The sequence below is a fragment of the Gadus macrocephalus genome, chromosome 12, assembly GCF_031168955.1.
Source record: "Gadus macrocephalus chromosome 12, ASM3116895v1".
Classification (NCBI taxonomy): Eukaryota; Metazoa; Chordata; class Actinopteri; order Gadiformes; family Gadidae; genus Gadus; species Gadus macrocephalus.
In genome coordinates, this window is record NC_082393.1 from 26,762,199 (window position 1) to 26,777,198 (window position 15,000).

A 15,000-nucleotide genomic window follows, 5' to 3' on the forward strand; every position below is an offset into this window, starting at 1 on the left:
TGGGTGTACGGGCGCAGACAGGGAGGTCAACACGCTGGATGCTGCCTGTGATGGGAGAACCTGGTGGGATGGGGGTAACACTGATCCCAAAATGAAGGAACATGGGCAGGTTGTTTAAATGAGATTAACCACTGTAACTGTGTATCGTATATCTCTTTAGCTCTCTCTTTAGCGCTCTCTCTCTCTCTCTCTCTCTCTCTCTCTCTCTCTCTCTCTCTCTCCCTCCCCCTTCTCTCTCTCTCTATTTCTTTCTCTCTCCTTCACACACTCACAGAGGCACACACACACACACACACACACACCACACACACACACACACACACACACACACACACACACACACACCACACACACACACACACACACACACACACACACACACACCACACACACACACACACACACACATAAAAAACCTTTAACATTCGTGCCTCCATGCGTGTCTGAGCCTGTTTCTATTGCAGATGAGTGTGTCTCATGGAGTGTGTCTACTCAACACTCCAATGTAAATCCAAAACCATCCGTTTCAATAACCTGACTTCAAAAGGCCCAATGCAAGCGCCAGCTTACGTTCCTTCTCCCAATGGAACGCAGCCCAGTTGACCAGTTGTGTGTTGAAGGGTCGCTGATCATTATTCCTTTATTCTTTCCTCCCTCTTTGATTCACATATTGTGTGTGTGTGTGGGTGGTGTGTGTGTTTATATTTGTGTGCGTGTGTGTGTGTGTGTGTTTATATTTGTGTGTCTGTGTGTGTGTGTGTGTGCATGTGCGTGCGTGCGTGCGTGTGTGCGTGCATGCGTGCATGTGCGCATGTGCGTGCGTGCGTGTGTGCGTGCGTGTGTGTGTGCATGTGTGTATGTGTGCGTATGTGTGTGTGCGCGTGTGTGTGTGTGCATGTGTGCGTGTTTGTGTGTGTATGTGTAAAGCAGGCTCCATATAGCAGTGATTCGAAGCCAGCAGCCTCAGGGGTTGAGCTGCACCAACACACTCATTATGACCCATTTTCCATTTTCAGACGCCATCGCCCACCAGACATCAAAGAGAGAGCGGGAGGGAAGGGAGAAGACTAGCAATGTAACCGATTGGACTGAAGGGGAAAATAGGTGCTAATTCATGTTAACTCTCCATTCTATCAGGTTGGGAGGCTTCAGTACGATGCGGTCTAGGTTTGGTTACTGTCACTTTGATATGGCGTCTGAATCGTCTCCACCGTGAGGACGGCTTTGAAAGCTGAACGCTGGGGCCAAGGGCAGAAAAACAGATTAACGCTCCTAATTTGTCCTGAGGTTTTAATGGCTGAAATTATACTCAATCCTCCCCTCTCTATCAATCTAACTGTCTCTGCGGTCAGTTTGAATTCACATTTATAGGCAGACATGTGCTTTCAATTTGTTCAATAGACTAATAAAAGCTATATGAGAATGGGCTATTTTGATTTGGTGATATTTTAAAGAAAGGCAGAAACCTCAGGCCTGAGATGTTTGACAGCTCTGAGAGCTGCTCTGGCAGCTTCGGGTTTCCTTCACAGAGCCTAGGAGAAGATTTATTCTTTAAAGTGACACACCGGCACACACACACACACACACACACACACACACACACACACACACACACACACACACACACACACACACACACACACACACACACACACACACACACGCACACACGCACACACACACGCACACACACACACACACACACACACACACACAACCTGGATCCAATAATCTGAACTGCTCTATTAAAGCAAGGGGACCAATCAGAAGGCTCCGTATACTACTACTGTCAGAATAACTTAATGTAAAGCTGCGATGGCGGAGAAAGGTCAGAAAGCTCCCATTTGGGGCGAGTGGGGAAACTTTTCAGACAAGAATCGAACTGTTATGTCTCTGGCATATTTCATCAGTCGTTTTCCTTTTCATTCGGTTTGGTCATGAGACTCCAGTCAAGCACCTCTCTGCTCAGTTACATGAAGGGTTGATGTTTACATTTTCAAACATTCCCTTCTTGAAAAACTCACTCACACGTGAACGTAAAAATGTCAGCTAGTCCCAGCTCTGAGTGGGACGAGGTGGAGGGGCCAGCCCACCCCAGGGTGCGACCGTGGGACCCTGTTCCCTGTACTTAAGGATCCGAAGGCGGGAGTGTACACAGTGGTGATCTGCATGATCAGCCCTTCCTCCACCGTGCCATCTCATTGGCTGGCTTCAAAGGAAGGCGGGCCATGTTATGAAGAGCAGTGTCAGTGCGGCCAGACGAATGGCGTCCCTCCAGGCCTCTGGACGTACCCAGGGGGGTCCGTGAGTCTGTCCCGGTCCCAACATCACCTCTGCACACCTCACTGCGGCTCCCTAGTCTAGGTTCAGTAAACTGAAGATAAGTGGTCATGCAAAGTTGGCAGAGGATCTGCCTGCATATTATGGACTGTAAACAATGAGCATCCACTCTGATATAGAAGGGTTTTTCATAATATTATTCTCATTCACCACGCCATCTACGTTGCTTATACCATCCATAGAAGACACTATGTATTATTATTACATTATCTATCCTGGTTGAACACATTTGAGATAAAGAAGTATTTTTGAAAGGATGGCCTGATAGTTCTGCTGGAGCAGAATGGGACCGGCACCACTGCCAGTGTGTCCCTGTTCAAACACTGACCTGATGGTCGTCGGCCTTTCAGTCCAGTTCAACACAGTGGACCAACTCAACTAAAAGAATTCAACAAGTGCCAGCTGGTTGTTCATTTTCTCAGAAACACCTCCCTCGAATGTAGGCATCACCCCCAGTGAGACCGTGTGGTCATCGAGCATCTCCAGAGCTCCATCACAACCGTAATCCAACTGGCTGAGCTCCCACAAACCACCCTCCACCCAACCTAGAAGGGGAGCACAGCCATTCAGGTCTCTCTCTCTCTCTCTCTCTCTCTCTCTCTCTCTCTCTCTCTCTCTCTCTCTCTCTCTCTCTCTCTCTCTCTCTCTCTCTCTCTCTCTCTCTCTCTCTCTCTCTCTCTCTCTCTCTCTCTCCCTTGTTCTCTTAACTGTTTCAAATGAATGCTTAGCACTCTCTCTCTCTCTCTCTCTCCCCCTCTCTCTCTCTCTCTCTCTCTCTCTCTCTCTCTCTCTCGCTCTCTCTTTCTCTATCTCCTCTCTCCCTCTACCTCTTCCTCTCACTCTCACTTGTTCTCTTTCTTAACTGTTTTAAATGAATGATATATACTGCTACGCCATTACATATCATGTTATTAAATACGTTTTTTACAATAACGATGATTCCTTCCCTAAATCCTACATTTCAGATTTCAGGTTTCTCATCAGGAGTCCTTTACCTAACTCCCATTCTAATGTTTTTGCTGTTTTTCATCTTGATCATATGTGAACATGTGTTCAAAGCCAACCGTGCAAATGCTCTCTTTTACCACATTGAGAAATGATTCAGGGAGGGGTTCAGTAAGATGAACACGTCATGGAAAGAATATGTGCTATAATCTGGGAGACACATTAGGAAATGGGAAAGGCAGTTGACTCATTGGACTCTTCCTTAGGATCACCACGTCCTCTTCCCAAACACACCTAAACAGTAATCATGACATCTAATCGTTTGGATTGGATCCTTTGTTTGTATCTTAATACCCGCTGGCCTAATCTGTATCTTTAAACCACAGTATTGCGAGTCCCACAGTAAAAGTGTTTGTGTTGTCGGCGGCGTCAGGGAGAGCCGGAGTTGTGCAACAGCGCAGAGGGATTAGCGGCGCTGGGGGAACAGGTTCGTACCTGTTCAAACTCCCGCAGGCTCTGCATCTGTACAGGAGAGCCTCGCTCCATCTCGGGACACGAGAGATCTGGGGAACAATACGAAAGAGAGGAACATCAAAACAGATTCTGTCAAACGCTCACAGAACAGAGGACACAGCAGGAGGTACCCAGAACCCTGAGCTGGTTCAGAGTGAGGCTTACAGGGAGTGACCCTGAGCTGGTTCAGAGTGAGGCCTGATGGGGAGTGACCCTGAGCTGGTTCAGAGTGAGGCTTACAGGGAGTGACCCTGAGCTGGTTCAGAGTGAGGCCTGATGGGGAGTGACCCTGAGCTGGTTCAGAGTGAGGCTTACAGGGAGTGACCCTGAGCTGGTTCAGAGTGAGGCCTGATGGGGAGTGACCCTGAGCTGGTTCAGAGTGAGGCCTGATGGGGAGTGACCCTGAGCTGGTTCAGAGTGAGGCCTGATGGGGAGTGACCCTGAGCTGGTTCAGAGAAAGGCTTGATGGGGAGTGACCCTGAGCTGGTTCAGAGTGAGGCTTTATGGGGAGTGACCCAGAGCCGGTTCAGAGAAAGGCTTGATGGGGAGTGACCCTGAGCTGGGTCAGAGTGAGGCTTTATGGGGAGTGACCCAGAGCCGGTTCAGAGAAAGGCTTGATGGGGAGTGACCCTGAGCTGGTTCAGAGTGAGGCTTGATGGGGAGTGACCCTGAGCTGGTTCAGAGTGAGGCCTAATGGAGAGTGACCCTGAGCTGGTTCAGAGTGAGGCTTTATGGGGAGTGACCCAGAGCCGGTTCAGAGAAAGGCTTGATGGGGAGTGACCCTGAGCTGGTTCAGAGTGAGGCCTAATGGAGAGTGACCCTGAGCTGGTTCAGAGTGAGGCTTTATGGGGAGTGACCCAGAGCCGGTTCAGAGAAAGGCTTGATGGGGAGTGACCCTGAGCTGGGTCAGAGTGAGGCTTTATGGGGAGTGACCCAGAGCCGGTTCAGAGAAAGGCTTGATGGGGAGTGACCCTGAGCTGGTTCAGAGTGAGGCTTTATGGGGAGTGACCCAGAGCCGGTTCAGAGAAAGGCTTGATGGGGAGTGACCCTGAGCTGGGTCAGAGTGAGGCTTTATGGGGAGTGACCCAGAGCCGGTTCAGAGAAAGGCTTGATGGGGAGTGACCCTGAGCTGGTTCAGAGTGAGGCTTGATGGGGAGTGACCCTGAGCTGGTTCAGAGTGAGGCCTAATGGAGAGTGACCCTGAGCTGGTTCAGAGTGAGGCCTAATGGAGAGTGACCCTGAGCTGGTTCAGAGTGAGGCTTTATGGGGAGTGACCCAGAGCCGGTTCAGAGAAAGGCTTGATGGGGAGTGACCCTGAGCTGGGTCAGAGTGAGGCCTAATGGAGAGTGACCCTGAGCTGGTTCAGAGTGAGGCCTGATGGGGAGTGACCCAGAGCCGGTTCAGAGAAAGGCTTGATGGGGAGTGACCCTGAGCTGGTTCAGAGTGAGGCTTGATGGGGAGTGACCCTGAGCTGGTTCAGAGTGAGGCCTGATGGGGAGTGACCCTGAGCTGGTTGAGAGTGAGGCCTGATGGGGAGTGACCCTGAGCTGGTTGAGAGTGAGGCCTAATGGGGAGTGACCCTGAGCTGGTTGAGAGTGAGGCCTGATGGGGAGTGACCCTGAGCTGGTTGAGAGTGAGGCCTGATGGGGAGTGACCCTGAGCTGGTTCAGAGTGAGGCCTGATGGGGAGTGACCCTGAGCTGGTTGAGAGTGAGGCCTGATGGGGAGTGACCCTGAGCTGGTTCAGAGTGAGGCCTGATGGGGAGTGACCCTGAGCTGGTTCAGAGTGAGGCCTGATGGGGAGTGACCCTGAGCTGGTTCAGAGTGAGGCCTGATGGGGAGTGACCCAGAACGCTGGCCGCTCTGTGGGGACACACTGTGCTCAGAGACAACCCCCCTCTCCGTTTACAAGCTGACTTTATACAAAATCTTCTGTTTGATACAAAAATAATGCCTGGGTCCGAAGAGCCATGGGTGGGTCTCAGATGTTTCACAGACTAAGCCGTCCCAGAGCCTTGTGCGCAGCGGGCCTCTGGAACCATCCATCACGGTTCTCAGGCGAGATGCAGGCCTTGCTCGGCGCCTCTGGAAGGCCCCCCCCCCCTCAGTGGGGGCTTGGATTCATTCGGGCTGATCTCATTAATCCACGTCGGCGTCGCGTCGCGGCGCGGCGCACCGCGGGCTAACGTCAAAACACCTGAGAGCCAGGAGGAACGCGTCCAGCGCCTCTCTGACCCGGGCACGTCCTGATCAAAGGTACAGCCTCATTAAATAACTATTAACCTCTCCCCACGCACACACCACATTACAGACGCCACACACACACACGCACACACACACACACACACCACATTACACAGGCTACACACACACACACACACACACACACACACACACACACACACACACACACACACACACACACACACACACACAAACACCACATTACAGACGCCACACACACACACACACACACACACACAAACACCACATTACACAGGCTACACACACACACACACACACACACACACACACACACACACACACACACACACACACACACACCACATTACAGACGCCACACACACACACACACACACACACACACAACACATTACAGACGCTACACACACACACACACACACACACACACACACACACACACACACACACAACACGTTACAGACGCTACACACACACACACACACACACACACACACACACACACACACACACACAAACAACACATTACATAGGCTACACACACACACACACACACACACACACATAAACACACACACACACACACCACATTACACAGGCTACACAGACACACTAACACACCACATAACAGACACTACACACATACACACACACACACACACACAAACACCATATTACAGATGCTACACACACACAAACACACACACACACACACACACACACACACACACACACACACACACACACACACACACCACATTACACAGGCTACACACACACACACATGCACACACCACATTACACACACTACGAACACACACACATTGCACACACAGGCCGGCAGCAGTCATGCTACGCTCATGTAGCTGAAATGGTTCCAGAAAACTTAAGCCAAACTTATTCACGATAGAATGCCGGGAGTATTCCCAGAAAGCTCTGGGACACTAGAGGGATTTAGTACGATGATGTGAGCGGTATTCCTGTAAAGGCCAGCGGCTGACTGCTGGGGGGGGGGGGGTAGGGGGTGAGATCCAGGGTAAGCCTCAAGGGGCATAATCAAGGAGCCATTGGCAGATCCCACTGTTCTGACAGATATTTAAAATTACAGCCTGAGCTCATTAAAGATTATTCAAAAGACTCTGCTGTGTGCAGGAGGATGTGTTCTGGGCTGCTGCCTGGATTTGAACCGGTGGTGCACAAGAAGAACAGGCTACAGGAAAATGGCACACATAGCATTAACAGGCATGACGCATTCACAGAGCAAATATATAAACACACACATCCACACTCACACACACACAATCGTACCCCGTGCTCTCGCTCTCTCTCACCCACACACACACACACACACACAAACTCACTTAAACTAACGCACACAAACACACACACACACACACAAACTCAAAAACACTGTATATATTGCTGTATACTACATGTAAGCACAGACAAACGTACATACAGCTCTATATTAACTTCCCTGGGGCACAGTTACATTTTAAAGTTGAGGACGTTGACTCAAAGGACAACAAGCTATCCCATTCCGTGATCTTGCTCAGGGCACAGTGGAATAAATCAACATGATGGCACGGTACTCAGCCACAGACCACTGGGGGGATCTCTGCAGGGAGGGTCACGTACCTGTCATGGGTCCGACGCTCTTCGGCCGGTCCCTCCGCCCGTCAGCACTGTGTCTGAAACAGAGAGGGACAATGAGCCTTACTCCAGACCCCGTCAGAGGGATCCCCACCCATCCAGGACCCCAGTAGCCCCGGACCACCTCCTCAGGGTACCAACACACTCCTCTGCCTCCTTGTCCCACCGCTGCCAAAGCAAATACTAAGTGTTTCATCTTAGGCTTTATCTTCCTCACCTGCATAATCCTCTGCAACCTTTAATAAGCGAACTCCCAAATAGCAATCATTGTGAAGTGATGTCTGGACACAGAGCCCTGTAACAGAGCAGTGTTTTCCCTCTCTGACTGACAGACACTGGAGGAGTCACACTGGACCTGCTGCTGCCTGTGGGCAGACTGACTCAGCTCTCTGGTCACACAGCCATCACTCACAGCACAACACAGCGGCGACCGAAATAGACCCACAGCAACAACACACCTCAGAGCGGAATACACATTCAGATTCTCCCCCAAAAGGAAACACAATTAATATTCATGAAGTCTATTGGAGAAGTGCCCCCCTTTTAAAAAGCTTTCACACATTTTCCAGTGTTGGTGAGGGAAAATGCTTACATTCCTAATGGTGTTTGTTAGGATGACTCATGTTGTTTGTCCTATTTCATTTGAGATAGAACAGGCATAAGAGTGTTTATCTATAAAGACCTGGGGAGTATACCTCATCAACCTCACAGAGGTTAAGGATAGGATAACGATCAGGCTAGCGATATGGTAGAGATTAACAAGATATAACATCCCTTCTTCTGCATTAGCACATCAGCTGAAGACGCTAAGGACTAATCAATGAGGTTGATTGATGGACAGACTGGACTGGGACAGGGTCCACATCAATAGAAACACACTCTAACACCCCCCCCCCCCCCCCCCCCTTCACCTTTGAACAAAAGAACATCCAAGGGCTTCTAGTGTGAGTAGTGTGGAGCCTTGCTTTACAGCCCCCTGGAGGAAGAGCTGAGTGTCTGGTCACACAGAGTGAGACAGATGGACACCATGATGAAGAGGAGGAAGGCACTGTTATGGTGTGTGTGTGTGTGTGTGTGTGTGTGTGTGTGTGTGTGTGTGTGTGTGTGTGTGTGTGTGTGTGTGTGTGTGTGTGTGTGTGTGTGTGAGAGAGAGCGAGAGACACACACACACACACACACACACACACACCGTGTTCATGAGGAGCATGCTTGCACCCCACAGAAGGTAAGGGCTGATCTAACAGAGCTCTTAGCCCTAACAGCCCGTCGCACCTGGGCCCCAACACACAACACTTGTTGTGGACCACCAGGGAACCAACAACCTAACAAAAGCGTGAGAACGCCATCTGTCCTCTCGTTTGTTGCTACTTGTGTGTGTTGCTACTTGTCATAAAACCAACAAGGCTTTATGACCCGCCCCCGCCCCCCCCCCCACCGGGACACCACCACCCCCCACCGGGACACCACCACCCCCCACCGGGACACCACCACCCCCCACCGGGACACCACCACCCCCCACCGGGACACCACCACCCCCCACCGGGACCACCCCCCACCGGGACCACCCCCCACCGGGACACCACCACCCCCCACCGGGACCACCCCCCACCGGGACACCACCACCCCCCACCGGGACACCACCACCCCCCACCGGGACACCACCACCCCCCAGCGGGACACCACCACCCCCCACCGGGACACCACCACCCCCCACCGGGACACCACCACCCCCCACCGGGACACCACCACCCCCCACCGGGACACCACCACCCCCCAGCGGGACACCACCACCCCCCACCGGGACACCACCACCCCCCACCGGGACACCACCACCCCCCACCGGGACACCACCACCCCCCAGCTGGACACCACCACCCCCCACCGGGACACCACCACCCCCCACCGGGACACCACCACCCCCCAGCTGGACACCACCACCCCCCACCGGGACACCACCACCCCCCACCGGGACACCACCACCCCCCACCGGGACCACCCCCCACCGGGACACCACCACCCCCCACCGGGACCACCCCCCACCGGGACACCACCACCCCCCAGCTGGGGGGATATCTCAGCTCCCATTCACTTAATGCAGAGAGAGGCCAAATCAGAAGCATCCCGGCCTGGTCCACCTACGACACTTCATGTATGTCTGAGCCGTACGGTCAGAGCAGTAACTGGGAGCTGTGGTCGGCAGTGCTTCACTGTGGTCAGCAGTGACAGCAGTGAGGAACCTCTGTTTAAATACATTAAGACCGAGTGCAATGACAACGCAATACACTTATTGTCCAAGCTATCACAACATGCAGCTCTGAAATTAATAACAATGCATGGTGTCAAAAAGACGGAGCATGAGGCACGAAGCAGTCGTACAGCCCACACACACACACACACACACACACACACACACACACACAAACACACACACACACACACACAAATCCTTACTTTCTTTGAAGTGAATACTTCCAGCGAGGTGCACGGGACAGAAGCCCTTACCTTCCTCTGTAGTGAAAGTCACTCATGTCGTATCTCCTCCCCGTCCTCAAGGAGCGAGAGAAGAGTCCCGATCCGAGCAGCTCTACTGCTGTTTGATAAACATCCCGCTAGCAGCGTAGCAGCGCACAAGCCCAGCGCCGCGCGATGCTCTCCTCGGTAACCAAAACACGGGTCAGAGAGCCAAACAGTGAGCAGCAGCCCGCTAACTGCTGGAGCTACAGCCACTCCTCCGCCTTCTGGGAGCCCGAGCTCAGCGACCACAGTCAGGTTGGCCAGGTCCCTGAGCAACGAGCCAAGCACCCAGACACTTATTCCACGTGGCAGAGAGACACAGACAAGCAGCACAGAGAGATCGAGAGAGAGAGAGGAGCTGGGGTAAACACAGCTCTGGAGCAAAAGGTACACGCTGAATGGCAAGTTGTGGGTGTGTGTGTGTGTGTGTGTGTCTGGTTCAGCATGAAAGCGTGACCTGTTCTAGCATGCCCCACGAACACACTCCTGGAAGTATTTGCACGGTGAATGTGTGTGTGTGTGTGTGTGTGTGTGTGTGTGTGTGTGTGTGTGTGTGTGTGTTTGTTGGTGTGCACGAAAACCTGCACCTTCAACGTGTGTGTGCTTTGAACACACCGACCTCATTTCTTATTGCCGTTGCTTGTGAAACAGCCATTCAACTGTCAATTGACTATTTCCCTCTGGCGTTTCTCGAAAAACAGGGTGGAGCAGACTAAGTTATGCCGGTGTGTGTGTGTGTGTGTGTGTGTGTGTGTGTGTGTGTGTGTGTGTGTGTGTGTGTGTGTGTGTGTGTGTGTGTGTGTCTGGGTGATGTGTGTATTGGTGAAAAATATGTACCTTTTTGTCATGCATTATTGATAGATTTTCTGAATCCAGATGTTATGCAGGTGTATGTTCTGTTTGTGCATATTACACACATTTGCATGTGTGTACAAAGGCATGTAAGAACAGGCTGAGAGCAAGTAAAACTGGGAGTTAGACCAGCCTATCTACTCCATCAGTAAATAAACCATGGACTACATTATCATTATCAACATGAGCAAATTGAGTCAGGCAACCACTTTATCATACCAGTTTGAAGGAAGGCTGGATGACGAAAGCAGACTTGCATTCAATCTTGCTCGATGTTTCTGTTCTCTAGGAACACGTCTTGTTCTAAAATAGATCCATGAGTCAGAGTGTTTAGTTAAAGCAAGTGAACCTCGGATTATAAGGACAGAGGGAGTCAAACATTTAGTCTGGACATTATACCACGGAAAATACTACTCCATAGCTCACACCACACTGTGGTCTAACGGAAAGCCCGGACGAAAGTTCAGAAACTTATTCTGAGAAGCGTCTTCTTACCCAAAACCCGTTGAACATAAACTTTGAAAATATCCCATAAAGCCGGAATGTATGATATCTTAGAAAGGAGGAATGATGCGATCTCTCCATCTGGTCGTCTGCTGCGATGGGGCGAGGAGGAGCCGACAGCGGCCAGAGCACATACCTGCCCCACATTCCACCCACAGAGCCTGCTGGCTCTCAGGGCAGCGGGGGGGGGGGGGGGGGGTAGGTTAGGGGGCTCCAGGCCTGGCCCCAGGGTCGCCCTGCAGCACTCTCTCGTCTGTACAGCGTGCAGGGGGAGGGACACTGGGAGCTATGAGCTGTTTGTTCAACACTTAGCCAGGAATGTAATATAACCCTGCAAACCACAGACCTTAAACTGGATCTGCAATTTTTATATTAGTGTTTGGGAGGCAGTTTATCAACAGAGTGTGACATGTGGATGATGTTAGATAAGGCTCAGGGTAGAAGAAGCCCCTACAGATACGGCAGATATGCAGAACATGCTGACATGAGGAATTGCAGTATGCGGTGATTCCTTCAGCAGGAACTTGTACCAATCAGGGGAAACACATATTCACCGTGCCTTCAATTTGGCCCTTGTCACAGCCCTCCCACTATCAGCAGATCTAATTGAAACCAGCATGTGTGCGGCTAGCCACAAGGCAATGAATGTATACGGTGTTCTGAGGTGAACACCAACACGTAGTATTGAGTAAAATACGTCTTCTTTTTTTAACAGAAATCCAAAGTTACAAGGGCTCTGCAAACTGTAATTAGCCACAATAAAAGTATGACGTCCACATAAAAGGTACACAAACAATGAACTTTTGAAGGAGGCAAAAAAAGAACTTACAGACATAAACTGTGCTTATCCAGGCCTAAAGGGCTCCTCAACATGCACCACGTCTGAGGTGCAGTCATTACAGGGACAGTGTGAGATCTAGCATGTGGTCGGGGGACAACTCCAAGACTGCACTGCAAGCAAGGTCAGAGTTCGTTTGTTTGGAGTCGAGTAGGAAGTGTCGACAGGCCTACAACACATCAATGCTGTTCCCGTCTAATACCGATGATAGGACTGTAACAAACATAAAAACAAATTAAAATATGTTGTTGTTCATTTAAATGTATTTAGCTGACATTTGCACCAAGTTTTCTATAACTCTGCTACAGTGTATGGGGTATAGAACTGTGATTCTCTATTGCTCTGTTCTTGTAGGTATAGAACTGTGTTTCTCTATAGTGAATGGTTCAGTGACTGAACCATGTGACCAATAGAGTTCGAAAGTGAAAACGTCACGTTGTCCTGGCAACCAGATTTTCAGTTCTAAACAACCGAACGAGAGATGGCATTTTCCATTGCAAATAAATTTCAAGAGGGGAAAATCGCTACCAATCGAAACATGTCGAGGCGTTCATGTATTCCCCTGGGCTATTAAAAGGAAAAGTTTGTCGACCTTAGTTTAGTTGTTTTTTTACATGAAGATAATCTATTCTCAATAATACTTACATCATTGGTAAAGCAAACTCGTAAATCAATTCGCAAAAAAATCGTCCGTGTGGCATAGGATTTCCCCTTGTGCATTTGGTTTGTGCAGAACCAAAAATCGGTTGCTATGGGAACGACACGACACACATTAGTACTCTATAGATAGATTCAACTCAACATCTCCAGCTACATGACAGGTCAGATGTTGGTGATGCACAGAGCCAAGCTTCTGCTGCTCTATGCACAACATCCTTGATTGGTCCCCTTCCTCGATGTCTTCCTCTTTGGTGTTCCCACTTCACGTCCACAGCTGTGGCAGGTCGGCCCGCTGAGGGAGCCAGATTAAAGACAGAGAGAGACCACCGTATCCATTACTGCCTTTGGATCGCCTAATCACAGAGCAAAGTATATGCTTAACCACCGACAAGGGGCAAGCAAGAGTCATTCTAATTGACCAGCCTCGTTGTGTAACTGGGCCACAACTTGATGTTTCTGTGCTCATGAGAAACATCAGGCGCTTGAGGTGCTGCCTGGCTGGGGGTGGACTGGCCCCAGTGGAGAGAGGTCCCCTGGATGGTTGGCTGCTGGTCTGGTTCGGCAGAGGCCTTCTAGTTGTGCTATCTCTGAAGGGAGAGGCTGCAGTAGGTAGCAGGGAGGTGCTGCTTTGAGGAGTTGGGCAGGGGGCAGGTTTCTGTTCATGCTCATACATAAAGGATTAGAAAAGGCCCAGCTATGAGTCGTCTGGCTCCGACTACAGGCTGAGGCTGGGTGTCGGCCTCTCTCCTGTGGGTCTAGGTCAGTGACGTTGTGTGTGGTGAGCACACAGGAGGCTTCAGTAAGATGTTTAGTGACATTGACCCACACTGGGAGCTGCTGGCATGATGTAGGGGGGCGTTAATAAGAGAGGAGAGCGACAACTAGGTCAAAGTACAGCCCAGGGATAGCCGGAGAGCTTCAGCCAATACCATCGGGCCGCTGCTGTGTCATGGAGCCATCCAATAGGTCCCATCGAGTCTGCACACATCTCTATAGCATGATGACGTGATACAGTGAAGGAGTGGTTTGGGGATGTGTGTGTCTGTGTGTCTGTGTGTGTGTGTGTGTGTGTGTGTGTGTGTGTGTGTGTGTGTGTGTGTGTGTGTGTGTGTGTGTGTGTGTGTGTGTGTGTGTGTGCGTATGTGTGCATGCGTGCGTGTGGTCTATTTGCTAAACTGATAGGTGAGACAGTCAATAACCGATGGCATCAATACAAATGAATGACACACATGACAAAATCAGCTGAACAGAGTCTGGTTGCACATGGACTATCAAAATGTGTTTGAGGTCATTTCTGTGGGGTCAGTGTTTCATTTGACCGTGAGTAAAGTCCTTCCCTATTGGGAGCTGGTTGAGTTCCATGAGGCAGTCACTATCATGTGCTGAATCAATAACAGCAACACACCAAGAGGTACTGAACACTAAACACTCCATGCAGACACTACAACCTCAATGGTAGGCCTATATTAATTGATGGCATTATTTACAAGCCAAATATTCTGTATGATTTTGTGACTGATTGTCATGAAAGTTCATGATAAAATAGTGAAAACAACAAATCAACAGAAAAAAAAATCCTGTTTTTGTGGACGACAAATTTAAAATAAATCTCAATTGTTATTCACTCAAAGCTACGTTTAGCATCACGCAGCTTAACAAACATCTACAGTTGTGATCTGGTTTCAGAAAAAACACAAGCATAGCTGTTGTACCTAAATAAGCACAACCGTTACTTAGAAGCCAGAATAAGTGCCCTACTTAAGATGAGTACAATTATACAACTATAGCGCAGTTTACAGAAGCTATAGTAAGTACAACTACGCATTGATAATGTCGTGTGCTTTGTGGTGCTGACGGCGGGACCAGAGCCTACCTGTCATCACCGCTCCAGTACTGGTTCTGGGAGGACAGCGTCCACTCCATCCTGATCGGGCCGAGGATGTCTCAGTCCATAGTCAG

General features: G+C 50.2%; 1 protein-coding gene across 1 annotated transcript in view; it reads right to left on the reverse strand.

Annotated features, from left to right (window-relative positions):
- The window catches only part of LOC132468592 (myomegalin-like), a 25,866-nt gene that overhangs the window by 10,191 nt on the left and 675 nt on the right, over positions 1-15,000 (reverse strand). Inside the window, exons 2-4 of the mRNA XM_060066315.1 lie at positions 14,915-15,000; positions 7,659-7,711; positions 3,781-3,848 (exon numbers count right to left, since the gene is read on the reverse strand). The exon at positions 14,915-15,000 is cut by the window's right edge and continues 220 nt beyond it. Coding sequence (XP_059922298.1) covers positions 3,781-3,848; positions 7,659-7,711; positions 14,915-14,964 — 171 coding nt within the window. The 5' untranslated portion in view covers positions 14,965-15,000. The remainder of the gene's footprint in view (positions 1-3,780; positions 3,849-7,658; positions 7,712-14,914) is intronic.